Source organism: Miniopterus schreibersii, assembly GCF_964146895.1.
Source record: "Miniopterus schreibersii genome assembly, chromosome: 13".
Lineage (NCBI taxonomy): Eukaryota > Metazoa > Chordata > Mammalia > Chiroptera > Miniopteridae > Miniopterus > Miniopterus schreibersii.
The window spans coordinates 13,743,370-13,757,823 of record NC_138113.1 but is presented as its reverse complement, the minus strand read 5'-3'; the positions used below and the strand labels follow the sequence as shown (position 1 = coordinate 13,757,823).

The 14,454-nt window shown below is 45.8% G+C and overlaps 1 protein-coding gene across 1 annotated transcript in view; it reads left to right on the top strand.

The window, feature by feature from the left end:
• Window positions 1-770: 770 nt before the first annotated feature.
• Window positions 771-14,454, top strand: part of CAPN13 (calpain 13) — a gene marked incomplete at its 3' end in the record, with an annotated part of 44,410 nt that continues 30,726 nt past the window's right edge. Inside the window, exons 1-3 of the mRNA XM_081156413.1 lie at window positions 771-998; window positions 7,255-7,333; window positions 9,402-9,517. Of these exons, the coding sequence (XP_081012539.1) occupies window positions 801-998; window positions 7,255-7,333; window positions 9,402-9,517 (393 nt within the window). The 5' untranslated portion in view covers window positions 771-800. The remainder of the gene's footprint in view (window positions 999-7,254; window positions 7,334-9,401; window positions 9,518-14,454) is intronic.

The following is a 14,454-nucleotide window of genomic DNA, read 5'->3' as shown; positions in this document are numbered from 1 at the left end:
ATACCCACCTACCTTCCTGGCCATCTCTGCCAACACTCCCTATCCCCAGCCCCCACCCCAGTGACCCTCCGGCCCCTCCAATTTCCTCTAACACCCGTGACCTTTACAATCCAACTCCTGAGCCTCCTTGCACTTGCTACTCAGGGCATCTAGAGGGACTTGGTTTTAATGCCTACCATTTCTCTACCTGGCAAATTCTTCTTCCTTCAAGGCGCAATGCAAAGGTCGCTGCCTGTGGGAGAGTCCTCCCAGACTCTCCTTGCCAGTTCATAGCTCCTCCCTGTCGACAGGGCTTTGTACACATTTTTAATTAGACAGTTTCTGCTGAATGATAGAATGTTGAATGTTGTTGTTGAAATGTCTAATCTGTCTTCCCCACTTGATTTGAGGGCCTGGAGGGTGAAGATCATGTTGTATTTTCTTTGGATTGCCAGCATTCAGAGAAACGCTTGGCACAAGGTCAGGACTCAATAAATATTCATTAATGTGCAAATACCCCATAGTCTCTGGTGCACATAGAGCACACTGAGAGGCTGTTTGGTACAGCGGATTGAAGACTGAACCAAGAGGAAGAATGACTGGGTTCAAGTCTGGGCTCACGTACTAACTGGCTGTGTCACCAAGGACAGCACTGATCTAAGTCTCAGTCCCCTCACTTGTAAGTGGGTGGGGGGTGGACATCCAAGTACCCCTTCAGGGCTCATATCCAATGATGTGAAGGACTTGACCCACTTCATCCCTAAAAATATCTTTTTTTCTCCCCAGAAGGAAAAGACATTGGAGGTCTTCCAAGGAGAGTCATGGCACACAATCAGGAGGCTCTAGCCAAGACCCAAGTCATCAGGTTCAAGGACCAGGACTTCAACTCCTTGCGGGATTATTGTCTAAGCCGAGGCCTCCTGTTTGAGGATGAGATATTCCCCGCCGAGATTTCTTCCATAGGCCCACAGCTGCTCCAGGGAAGACGCTTCTCCAGCCTGCAATGGAAGCGCCCAAAGGTGAGTGAGTCCCTCAGGCACAAACCCAGCTCCTGGGCCCTCTGAGCCTCCTGCAGTGGCCCCCCCCACACACTGAAAGGAGGGTGGGCCGGCCTGAGACCTGGTTTGCCAGGGGCTGGGGACCCAAACCAAACTGGAAGGAGAGTGAAATTCATGCGGACCCTGAGCCACAGTGTTGCATCCTCAGTGGGATGGAAAGACTCTGTATCAGGAACCAGGAGCCATGAGGTCTAGCCCAGCTCTAGCACTGAACACGTCACTAGGTGACATGAGAAGACAGGTATGAAGGGTGTGGTAGTTGGTCGCTGGGGTCTCTTCTGTCTCCATAAGTGAGCCTGTCTGTCACCACACTTTATTCTGTTTGGGTACCACTGTCTTTATCTTCTTTCCCTTTTTTTCTGTTAGAATTGACTCAAAGGGAAGATACCATGTCAGTCACTTATACAATAGGATGAATTTAAATAATTGACTTCCTTCTCTCACTTTTATTTGTATTTCCAATCTTGCAAAGGCCTGATCACCTACAAAAGACTCTCAGACATCAACTGTAAAATTAGGAAGATATTTCAGGGCAACATTCCCACTCTTCTGAGTCCCTTACCCTAGCACATGGTCACTAACTCCAACTTGCAGCAAGGGGAGCCCTGTTGGTTTTTCTAGAACCATCTCAGTTTCAGGGCATGAAGCTCCAGAGGACATTTCTCAGCCCACTTAACATTTTCATTATCTCATCAGGGCTACTGTGGATGAGAAAGACCCAGGTAAGGACCCCTTTGAGTGCCCTGATGCTCAGATCTCCTGTTCATGCTTCCAAAAGCAGCCGGTGGAACCTGAAACAAGAGAAAATAATAGAATGTCTAGTAAGCTAACGATTATAATATCAGCAAGAATAACTGAGTACTTACTAAATGCAAGCACTTTACTGAACTCTTTCAGTAAAGTCAGGTTAGGTCATACAGAAAAGGCATTTTCTGGTGACACAGAACAAGACACAGAATGCTGAAGTTGCCAGCTCTTGCCCTAACTCAGGACAGACTTGAAGCCTTGGGGAAGGAGAAGGTTCGTGGGGATCAGGTGGGGCTTGGGTGCTGCTTTAAGAAAGACAGGGGAACCTGTGAACCAGATCGCGGTTCAATTCCTGGTTAGGGCACATGCCCGGGTTGCAGGCTCAATCCCCAGTAGGGCGCAGTACAAGAGGCAGCCGATCAATGACTTTCTCTCATCACTGATGTTTCTCTCTCTCTCTCCCTCTCCCTTCTTCTCTCTGAAATCAATAGAAACATTTAAAAAAAGGAAAGACAGGGTGCTCCAGCTTTCTAGGATCCACCTTCCCAATCAGAGGTGACAAGTGCCCAACAGTGACTCTCTTCTGCCTCCTAAGGACAACTGAACAGAGAACTCTGTCTGAAGTTTGGAAGGGTTAAATGTTTTTGCCATTGGTTATTTTCACAGACTGAGATTATTTTTGAAAGTGTTTTTTCTTTTTTCATAAGGTGCTAGGCAATAGATGTGAGACCATATTTATAGTGTTTAAGAATTTATAACATCTATTTAGAAGAGATTGAGAGTTTCTCATCATATTAATTCCAGCAGCATCTCAACTTGTGGTGTCTTTTGGGTTCAAGGAGAAACTTAGGCAAACAAGAGTGAAATGGCTTACACAGAATCATGACAGGAACCTGAAATAGAGGTACTAGGGGCCAAATGCAGTCCAGTACTATTCCTCCTCTTAGAGGGGCTCGTTTTTAATTCCAGCACCTCTTTTAAAATGTATATGTGAATATGCCATAGGTCTTTATGTCCCTTATCGCAACTGGCAGTACTTAGATTTGTATAGTACTTTCTAGAGCTTTCCATGTGTCTTCTTTTACTTTGTCTCCTTTGTTCTTTTTATTTCATGGATTATAATAATAAATCCCATTTCTCAAGTGTGTACAACTGCTAGGTGTTAATCTAAGCACTTTACATATAACATTTCATTTCATTGCCATGGCAGTACAGCAGCCACTAGTCACATGTGGCTCCTGAGCACTTGGAATGTGGGTTGTGTGACCGAGGTTCTGAAGTTTTCCTTTTCTTCCATTTAAATTAATTTAATTTAATATACCTTATTGGAGAGCACAGCAGAGTCACCAATGTATGTCAGAATGACGGATTAAAATTTCACCCTTGTCCCCATTCTTTACTGAAAAACATTTCACTTCTTAACTGAAGAATGGGCTATGGGCCCAAACCATATTGTCTGATGGGTGCTTGGAGCTCAGCACCCAGCCCCACTGTGGATTCTGGCCCGAGCCATCCCAGAACGCAGCATCGCCTGCCCAGGCAACAGCTTTCTTCTTCCCAGGAGCCAGAGCAGAGTGTCTAAAAGGATCCTTCACTAGAAATGATTCACCTTGGAACCAAACTGAATTCTTCCCAAAACGAAAGGGTTAACAAAGTGGAGCTATGAGTGTAGGTTGTAAAAGCAACAAGTAACAGAAGGCGACAGAAAGTGAACGTGCCAACAGCCAGTTGCCGTTGAGCCAAAGAACTTTGATGCCAATAAAGCCAATCTCTGTAGCAAAAATAGAAGAGGGAGTCACGCTGCCACCTGGCCCAGCCTGAACCCTGGCCACCCGCGGAAAGGGCCTGTTTCTAATGTCAATGTGCCAAACCTGGCGTTCCCTCTTGCAGGAGCAGCCTTGGAAAAGAAGGCAGGGATCGCTGTTGAAAATAGACCAAATGATGTCATATTGGAAGAGAGTGCTCCAGAAATGATGCCAGAGGGTGCTGGCTTTGGTGCCACTCCAGAGAGGGTATTTTCTAAGATTCCAGGGGCTCTTGCTTTACATGAGTTTCTGTCATACCTAATATAACAGAGATTGACCTGAACTTTGCATTGAGACAGAGCTCCACAGCTCAGAACTAAGTTCCTAAGAATATTTAGTTTGATTATTGATGATGGCTTCTGTATTAGTCAGGGTTCTCCAGAGAAAGAGAACCAATAGGAGGTATATGTGTCCTATGGCATATAACTAATGGGAAATAGATCGATACATCCTGTGGAGAGATTTACTATGACGAATCAGCTCACATGATTATGGAGGCTAAGAAGTCCCACATCTGCCATCTGCAAGCTGGAGACCCAGCCAAGCCAGTGGTGTAGCTTAGTCTGAGAAGGAAGGCCCGAGAACCAGGGGAGCAGACAGTGTCATTCCCAATCTGGGGACAGGAGAGCATGCATGTCCCACGCAGCTGTCAGCCAGAGAAGGGCAAACTCTCCCTTCCCTTCCCTTTTGTTCTGTTTTCTATGAACTGGACGAGGCTCATCCACACTGGGGAGGGCAGTTGCTTTACTGAGTCCACCAGCTCACATGCTGACATCACCTGCAGACACTTGCACAGATTCACCTAATTAGCTAACATTTGGTTTTTTAATTTCAATTTTTATTACTTGGGTAAATCAGAGGAAGTTGTGCATTTATCAGATGCCTTCATGGGACGGTATAAATGGTCTCCTGTCTTGCCCATGTAAATATTATTTTACATTATGAGATATCCTGATATGAAACCACCCAGGAGTCCTGAATGTCTATGGAAAACCCTATTTGATAGTGGGTTAGTCCTGCCATTTATTGCAGATTCATTGGCTGGGGATTTTGTTCCATGTGTTTTCATATGTGAGATCAGTCTAGTATGTGTGTGCTTCTGTGTTTTCTCTCTCCGGTTAGGCCTCCAGGCTATGCTGGCTTCTTAGAATAAATGGTGGCAGAATTCTCCTCCCTTTTTTTTTTTTTTTTAACACTGAAGCTATAAGCGACACTGGAATTGTCTATTCCCTGAAAGCTTGAGACAACCCAGCAGGCAAATCGTGGTGAATTACCCCATCTGCTCCCCTGGTTCTCAGGCCTTCCACTCGGCCTTTACAGAGATGTTAGGGAGGTGTTCCAAGGTTATCGATCTTTTCAGGTTAGGTACTAACTTGAATGGTTTGGGGCAATATTAATTTTCATCAGAAAATCATTAGTACTTCTAAATGGATTAGTATAGAATCTTACATCATGCTTATATATTGCTAAAGCCCCATTTTTACTACTTTTTTTTGGATTTCTCTACCACATTTGCCAAAGGTTGGGTCTGTGCAAGCCTTCTCTCCAAACAGAACAATTTACTTGCTCTATTGATTTTTCTGTTTTATAATTCACTAATTGTGCTCTTTTATCACTTCTTTCCTCCTATATTTGCCAGGCTCTTTTTGTCTTTTTTTTTCTAACATCTGTGAATCGACTACTTAATTCATGTTTTTATTCTATGTTGTTTAATAATGAATGGACTTGAGGTTCTGGGTTTGTCTATGAATATGACTTTTTTAATTTTGCAAATACTGCAGAAGGAGGGAATCAATATTTATTGAACATATACTCTGCCGGGCGCTGTGCTAAATATTTTACTTCCTTCCTCATTTGTAAAATGGAAGGGCTCTTGCTTTGCAGGGCTGCTGGGAGGCAGTCCGGGAATAAAGCACCTAGCCCTCAGCAAGGGTTTGATAACAGCAGCCAGTGCCTCGATCACTTTATCATTGGAGTCTCCCATTTTACACACGAGGAAACTGAGGCTCTGCAAAGGAAAGGAAGTCGCTCGGGGTCACCCAGGGAGCAATGCAGAGCAGGATTCCACACCAGGTCTGCCTGACCCGACTCTCAAGCACACACACACATCTCTCCTCTGCCCATTACTGGGGGGAATCAGGAAAAAACAGTGAAAAAGAGCTGCCCTGGGGGTGGGTCGAGAAAGCTGAGCAACCTTGACTTAGTTCCTGGTCCAATAACTGCATGGCCTCCAGCCTCTTTCTCGGTTCCCATGAATGGAGGGTCTAGCATCTGCTCACTGACAGCAGGCCTCCACTGGGACCTTTACTTCCTTTCCCAGTAGAAGGGGAGGGGACATTTAAAGTCCTTGAAGCGCCCCGTTGAAACTGGAAGAGTTGCTGCCTTCATGGCTCTGCAGAGACTTCTGCCTTACTTGCTTGTGTCAGGAAAGACCCCCAAGTCGTGCCCAGCCATGGGGACAGCAGAGGTTTGGGCTTGGCGTCTCCACCCTGGGGCCTGGGCCTAGTGCACCTCTCTGCCATCTGAGAAGCCAGTTGTTTGTGGGCAGGCTGGGGGAAGGAGGTGCAGTGAGTAACTGCCCCTCACGGCTAGCTGGGTCTCAGTGTTTGCAGACAAACATGCACACCTTTGCTTGCCCCTTGGCAGCTCCACCAGGAAGCTGATAGTTTACAAAGGGCCGGCAGGTCTCACGGCACGGACTCTGTACACTCATGGCTGTTGAACAAATGAATCTATTTCCACTTTGCAGCCCTGCTCTCCAGGGACTTATTTGTCAATGTGAAAAGAAATGATACAGGCACAATTACCAAATTCTGCAAACGTATGCAATGGAAATCCAGGCAGAGCTGCACGGAGAATATGCTGAGCAAAATCCCACAGGCTGCTAGCAGGGGGCAAACCTAGAGGCGGCTGGGGCTGGAGCAGGAGCCAGACCTTTGGCCCAGTGTTTCCCCAAAGGGCCTGGGGAGCCCCTTCAGGAACCCTCACCACTTCATGTCTGCTGCGAGCTCCCCAAATTCTCCCAGACATTGCAGCATGGCCGAATCTTCCAGCAACCCCTTTGCGCAGCCAGCAGGCGCTGTGAGTGTTGGAGGTGGAGAACTGGGCACTGAGTAACAGCACCCAAGATGAGGGGCCTGGGGTCCTCCAGAACCAGTCTGTGAGTTAGCCAGGGAGCCGACAAAGATCTGAGCAATGCACGTCCTGCATCCTGCACAGCACCTGGCTGCACTTGAACCTGGAGCCCAGAAGGCCTATGCTGACTTCCAAGAGGACATTCCACAAGGACAGCTTTATTATGTTTATAAAAGTTGCCTCTAGTAAATGTATCCAATTTTTTTTTTCTTGTTTATAACCTCTTAATAAAACGCTGCTTGTTAGAACCGGGATGGCCGGGTATCTGGTAGAAGGATCCCGAGACCTTATTTATGTCCTGTCTTCATGCAGTGTGCTTGCGTATTTATTGCTTGTCTCGTCAGTTACACATATGCCCCATGACATCCTCCTTCCTGAGAGCAATAAAACCTGAAGAATGAGAGGAACTTTTAGGCACTATTTAAGAATTAACCTCTACTTCTCAAGGACAACGAGAGTGATGGCTTGGGTACCACTCTGGGACATAGAGGAATGAAAGATGCTCATGGCTTTTCTCCCTCTTTCCTAAGGATTTATTAATGGGTAGATCAGAGCCTCACTTCATCCTGGAAGGTGCGAGCAGATTTGACATCCAACAAGGAGATACAGGTAAGAACTCAGCATCTTCTCTTCCGGCCTTGGATCAGGACAGACTGCTCAAAGTCATCCTCCAGATAGGGAGGGATGGAGGGTGGTGCCCATCTGGAGCCTCAGGCCTCTGCCCTCGCTGCTGAGAGGGCAAGTCTAGCCCCCTCAGTGCAACTGTGGACAGTTCCATGGACTGCCCACGTCCAGTTCTGCAGCCTGCGTGTTGGCAATGATTGTGCAGGGCCATTTGGGGTGAGGCATTATCGAAGAGAGGGAGACAATGGACACAGGGTGTAGAGTGAACACTGAGTGGAGAGGAAGATGGAAGGAAAGAGACCAAGAAAGGGGAAGCAAGTGTTCACTGAGTTTCTGCAACGGCTGTGCTGGATACTGTGCATGTGCTGTTTCCTTTACGACTTGTAACATCCCCACTCTATAGGTATATGTGGAAACAAAGGGTCCAAGAGGTATAATAATTTTCTTCATGTCACATAGCGGTAAGTGACAGAGTTGGGTTTGAATCCAGGACTGTTTGACTCCCTCCCACCTATCAGACAGCCATGGGGCAGAGTTGTTGCTAAGAGCTGAGCAGTGTGGACAGGGGAGAGGAGGGCTTGCCTTGAAGGAGGCCCCTGGGCGGTATCAGGAATGATCAAGAGGAACCTCCAGAAGCCCAGGAGTGGGGGGGCGGAACTGGCTGGGAGGGGACAGTGGACAGGGAGTTGGGAGACAGCAAAATTGGGCAGCAACTCTTCTGAGAACAAACTCTATATCCTTAAAATGTCAGCTTATAAGTTATGCCTGCACTTGGACTTCACCTGATGGAATCACAGTGTCTTGGGCCAAGTTGATAGAAGCCTGCATGGATTGTTCTCAGTGTTGGGGAGAGGACAGCCCTCTGTGGCCAATAGTCCTCCTGTTAGAGCTTCTCCTAACTGAAGACGGGACCTCTCAGAGGGCATCTTTGTGGCTTCTGCACCCATCACAGTGCCTGACACGAAGTGGCATTCAGATGACTGATTGTGTTGAAGATAAAGGAGAGAAGACTCAGGAGAAAGGGATGATGCTCATGCTCAAAGGGCTCTCATGGCATCCAAAGAGGAACTCAAGGCCATCTGTCCCTCAAGGGGGAAGAGGAGAGAACACCTGTGTGGGCTAGAGGGATCCTGACACAGGTGGGGGCTGAGCAAGTATTAGCAAAGAAAAACACAAATCTGTTTTCTGAAGTTGTACAGGGCACCATTGTCACCAATGCTGACAACAAAAGATGCTGTAACTTGAGCTCTGGGCACCTTTGGCAAAATGAGAATCAGAAGACAAGTTGGCCCACCAGCACTGCCAAAGCCTGGCTGGGGCTCTCCTGACCTCCCTCAAACCACCATCACCACCATCACCTCTACCATCACTCCTGCCATCACCACCACCATCATCAACCCCCACCATCACCACCACCACTACCACCACATCACTCACCCCCACCGTCACCTCCACCATCACCAACCCCCACCAGCACCACCACATCACTCACCCCCAACATCACCACCACCACCATCAACCCCCACCAGCACCACCACATCACCCACCCCCAACATCACCACCACCACCATCAACCCCCACCAGCACCACCACATCACTCACCCCCAACATCACCACCACCACCATCAACCCCCACCAGCACCACCACATCACTCACCCCCAACATCACCACCACCACCATCAACCCCCACCAGCACCACCACATCACCCACCCCCAACACCCACCACCACCATCAACCCCCACCATCACCACCACATCACTCACCCCCACCAATACCACCATATCAATCACCCCACCATCACCACCACATCAATCACCCCCAACATCACCATCACCATCATCACCCCCCACCGTCACCACCAGCCCCTCCTCTATCTTAGAACTGGCCCCACTGAATCCTCCTTCCAATTCTCTCTCAGATGGAAAAAAAAAAAATGCATTATTCAGAAGGATGTATGTGAACTCTGGTAACAAACTCCTGCCAAATGCATAGAGTGGGGCTTCCAGGTGTGTCCAGTGGTCCTCTCACAGTCACCTTGTGTACCCTCACAGGAGATTGCTGGTTCCTGGCAGCGCTGGGCTCCTTGACACAGAACCCACAGCAGCTGCAGAAGATCCTGATCAACCAAAGCTTTTCCCACCAGTATGCAGGGATTTTCCGTTTCTTGGTATGTGTGCTGCTGGGATGCTCCCACGTGGTTTTCTCTGAGCACAGGGAGGTGACTGTCTTGAATATTCTCTTGGTCTGGCCACCTGAGATGTGGAAGAAGCACTTATGTGTTGGTAACACTGTGCAGCTCCAAAAAAGAATGTGAGCTCATGATCTGACAACACATGGGAAAGACTAGGGTTAAAATGTTCTCATGTAAATTAATTTTATTTTTTTATTATTTATTTACTTAGTTGATTTTGAGAGCATGTTTATTAAAGCTGGAGACAGTGAAACAAGGAAGGGCTTAGGATAGAAGAAGCAATAGGAGAGGGCCTAGAGGGGCTGCTTTGGCTCACTGGGAAGTCAGAGGAAAGGGGGCCTTGGAGACAGGGTCAGGGGTTTAGCCTGGGGTGAGCTGCCACTGCCCAGTGCTCCCCTGGTTGCGAGTCTCCTGGGGTCCCTTAGAGCTTAGGAGATGCGTGCTTGTGGGGCAAGAAGAGGAAGGGAAAAGACAGGTGGGCTCCTGAGAGGGGGGAATGAGCCCTCATGTAAATTTTTTTTTAAATGGCAGAAACAATCAGCAAAAGAAAAAAAGAGTCTTGGATCAAGAACCTTGTACATCAGAGAGCTTATGTCTATGTCTATCCCTGTGCCGCATCTGGTTATTTTGATTACAGTAGCTTTAGAGTAAGTTGTAACATCTGGTAGGATGATTTCTCCTTCCTTATTCATTGTTCTTTTCTCAGAAATATCTTGGTAATTCTTGCACATTTATTCTTCAATGAGAATTTTAAAATCATCGTGTCTAATTAAAAAGAAAAGCCATTGTGGCAGAATGGAGCAGCATTAAATTTATGTATTAATTTGGAAAAATTGCACTTTTATTATGTTAATGATTCTTTCCAGAAACGTGGTCTATCTTTCCATTTATTCGGAGCTAGTTTTATGCCCTTCAATAAAATGTTATGGTTATGTTTTCATATTGGTGTTATACCCTTCTTGGTAAATGTAGCCTCAAATATTTTACAGTTTTGTAGCTCATGTGAATGAGATTTTCTCCCTCATTTCTAACTAAATGTTGCTGAAAAGAGAAAAGCCACTCTTTATTATGTATTAAATCCTATCCAGCCACCTTACCACATTCTTTTATTTGTTCTAATTATTTTCTTTAGTAGAGTCTGGATTTTTTAGTTACCTAATATTATCTGCAAATAAAAATGATTTTGTGTCTTAATATTTATAGAACTTATTTGCTCTTCCACCTTGTCTCATTAGTTAGAGCCTCACAATTTTGAATAAGGGTGACAGGAGGGAAACCCTGCCTTCTCTGGATTTTAGTGATATATTTCCCTGGTACTCCATCTTTTAAATACATTGTTGGATTTAATTTGCTAAAAATGTGATTCTAATTATTCTAATAATTCTATACAATTGGAGTCTAGTGGTCTTTTTTTATTATGTTCAAGTTATGCTGACTTTTTAAAGTGAACCTATTGAGCTTTACATACTTTAATCTGAAATAATTTGAATAATGGTGTTAATCATTGGTTATCTTTCTTTGAAAGTGAAACATATAATAGTTGAATCATCTGGATCTGCTTCCTATTTAAATGCGATTTCTTGAACTCTTACAATGTGTTCAGTAACAATTGATCTGCTTGGGTCTCTTATTTCTCCTGGAGTTAATTCTTGAAATTCATGTTTTTGCCAGAAAAACCAACTGTTCCTTCTATAGTTCCAAGTATATTGCCAAAGAGTTGCTTACATGATTTTCTGAAAATGTATTTAATTTTTTCTAATCGGTGGTTAAATCAACTTTATCAATCCCACTGCTATATTTTAACTTTTCCTTTTTTACCCCCTTCTTAATTCCGCCAATCTACTGCATTGGTTTTTGAAGAAATTAACTTTTAATTTTCATTATTTTTTCTATTTTTTTTCTCTTGGGCCTTTGTTTTCTATATTATTACTTTTCATTATATTTTCATTAATTCCCATTTACTTTCTCTTGGTTAATTTTATTGTGTTGTGGTTTTATTTTTAATTTTCTGAATCTTCACACTTAATATTAGTCTTTTTTAAATCATAAAAACTTTAAGACTATAAAATTTCCTCTGAGATCTTATTTTTATCTATAGGTTTCGATATACAATATCTTACTTTTATTAATTTTAAGATAATATATTTTTAGTTTTGATTAAGTTTTGTAAGGGAGTCATCTTTTGGTTGTAGAGTTTTAGATTTATTAAATTATGGTAAAAAATATAATTCATAACATCTTTATGTTTCGGAAAATTATTAAAGTTTTATTCATGGCCAAGTCCACCACAGTTTCTGTAAGTGCTTCTTTTGCCGATTGTATTATCTGCAATCATCTCTTTTATCTTGGCTTATTTTTTGTCTGTGTGATTTGTTAAATCCTAAAAGAGGTGAGTGAAGTTCCCCAAAGTTAGAGTTTGGAGGGCTCCTCTTACGTTTTCAGACGTCCTGGCTTGACATCCTTCCTGCCATATTTATTCATTGGTGCCCAGAAGTTCTCGTTATCTGGTTACTGAAGTAAAGGCTATGAGCATGTCCCTCTTTGCCACGCTTTGGGCCTTGAATTCCTCGTTGTCTGATATTCCTCTTGCTATTCCCGCCTCCCATTATTTACATTTCCCTGTAATATCTTTGCTCACCCGTTATCAATTTCATTTTCACTGTTTGATGTTTCTTACACAAAGCACACTTAAAACTCGCTGCCCCCGGCTTCTTTCCCCTTTCTTTCCCCTTATCTGAAGGCTTCTCTTCTCATTTCATCTTCACTGGGTAGGGCAGTTTCTTGAATAATTTCCTCAGATTACATGAGTGTATTTCGTTTGCTCTTTCTTAAGAATGACATTCCAGTTGGGGCGGGGATTCTTGGATCACAGTCCCTTCCTCAAGAGGCTATAAATGTTATTCCATTGCCTGATAGGCCCCCGTGTGCAGAAGAAAAACCCAATGCTAATCTATGCTCTTACTTTGTATGGAACTGGGTCTTTCAAACTACAAGTTAATAAGAGGCTCTTTCTCTCCTTGGTGTTCAGAAATTTCTCTGGAATATGCCCAGACGATGCCTTTTTAGAATTCATCTTGCCTGGAATTCAGCAAGCCCTTTCATTCTGAAGACCTGCCTCCTTTCTCTGCTCAGCTAGATTTTGCTCCATTATTTCTGGGCACCCGCCTCTATCCTGTTCTCTCTTCCTGAAGTCCAGTTATTTGCACACTGGATCTTCTAACAAGTGCCCAGGTGATGGATGCTAATGTTGCTGGTCCAAGGATCACACCAAGGAAAGAGCTAGAAGACGCAGGGTTCAGCTGTGTCTGAGCTGCCTAAGGGCTGCAAGTGTCAGTTGAGTGACAGAAGGTTAGGACAACTTGAGGCCCAGGCAGGACATGCTCTGCCCTTCTGGGTGTTGAAGAAAGTTCCACAGTTGCCCGGAAACAGCTGCAGTGCTGACCCCTGTACATCTCTTCTCATCACTTTGAGCTTGGGCACTGCTTTTTGGCAAGGGCCCAGTGCCCAGGTAACTTGTATGCTTTGCCAAGCACTTCTGGTTTTCCTCAGACACTTGGGAATTGGCAGAATGCCACCAGCATGCTTCTTGGGGGGGGGGGGGGCATTATTCAGATCCAGCTCTCACCCAGAGAGGCGAATTGGGAAATACAGGTCTGTAGCCTCAGTCAGGCCATTTACACCCTCTGGGGGAACTGTGGTCATATCTGACACAGGGAGAGCAAGTTTGGTCAACATTACTGGTGTGGGAAGGTGGGCAAGGGTGACTTCTAAGGGGCAGCCACCCAGAGGAGCTCATTCAAGCCAGGACTCGCTCTTCTGGGTGAACTGCTGTGCTCTAGGCACTATCCTCCGTGCTGAACGGAAAGGCTGTTGAAAAACAGTTTTTCTTTTCATAACTGAGACATCACCGTCACAGTCTCATCTGATCCCAATCACAGTCCTAGGAGGCATTTCTTACTCTTACCCACATTTGATAGATGAGGAAACCGAGTCCCAGGGAATAAAGTGTCTTGCCCAATGTCTGTTGCTCAGACAACTGAAGGCAAAACCAGGACTCGAGCACAGTTCCACTGACTGGATACCATCTACCCCTTGCTATCCCATTAAACCCAAATCCAGATCGGCTATCCTCCCAGTACCCCATTCTAGGAGCTGGGATTAGCTTGCCTTGGTGCCTCAGCCGCATTGCAGAATCTCCCTCTAATAACACCCCACTGGCTCTCGACCTCACCTGCCAGTGCATCTTATTGCAGTAGGGACACGGATCCACAGTGCGGTGCCGGAACCGGCTGCAATGCACGGGCTCATTAGTGACTGTGAAAACATCTTCTTTGCTTTGTCTCCCCTGACACCTCTGTCTTGGTCTCCATCTCTGCTTTGAATGTGTGTCCTCAGCTGGATGCAACAGTCCAACATCTGGGACATCCAGCGGTGGCAAAGGCCAGGTGAATGGCTTCCTGTCACTGCTGAGCAGACAGTAGGTGGCATCCACCCAGGTTTATGTCCAGCCCACCTGTCAGAGCCTTGCCTTCATCAAGGCCCAGGCCTGAGGCCGGAAGCCCTGCTGCTCACCCAGCAGAGGGGAGACCAGAAAAGAAACTCCAAAAGGCTGGCTCCGTTGTGCATTTTCCTCATTTGGTCATGTCCTGGGTGAGCCATTAGAGCTGAATGCTGAAGATTAGAGCAGTCTGTTTTGAAGAGGAACATCTGCTTCATTTGTGCTCTTAGCGGTAGCAGCGCCAGCCGGTTTCATTCTGCTGCTCTGATGGCAGGGCCAGAGCGAGGCTGGGACTGCTCGGTCCCCCTGAGCCCCTCTCATCATTCGGCCTCCGGGCCTCCGCACACACTGTCCTGCCATCTGGGATGCCTTCCCTGCCTCTTCTCCATCTGCCCAAACCCTGCCCCCTCCCCCA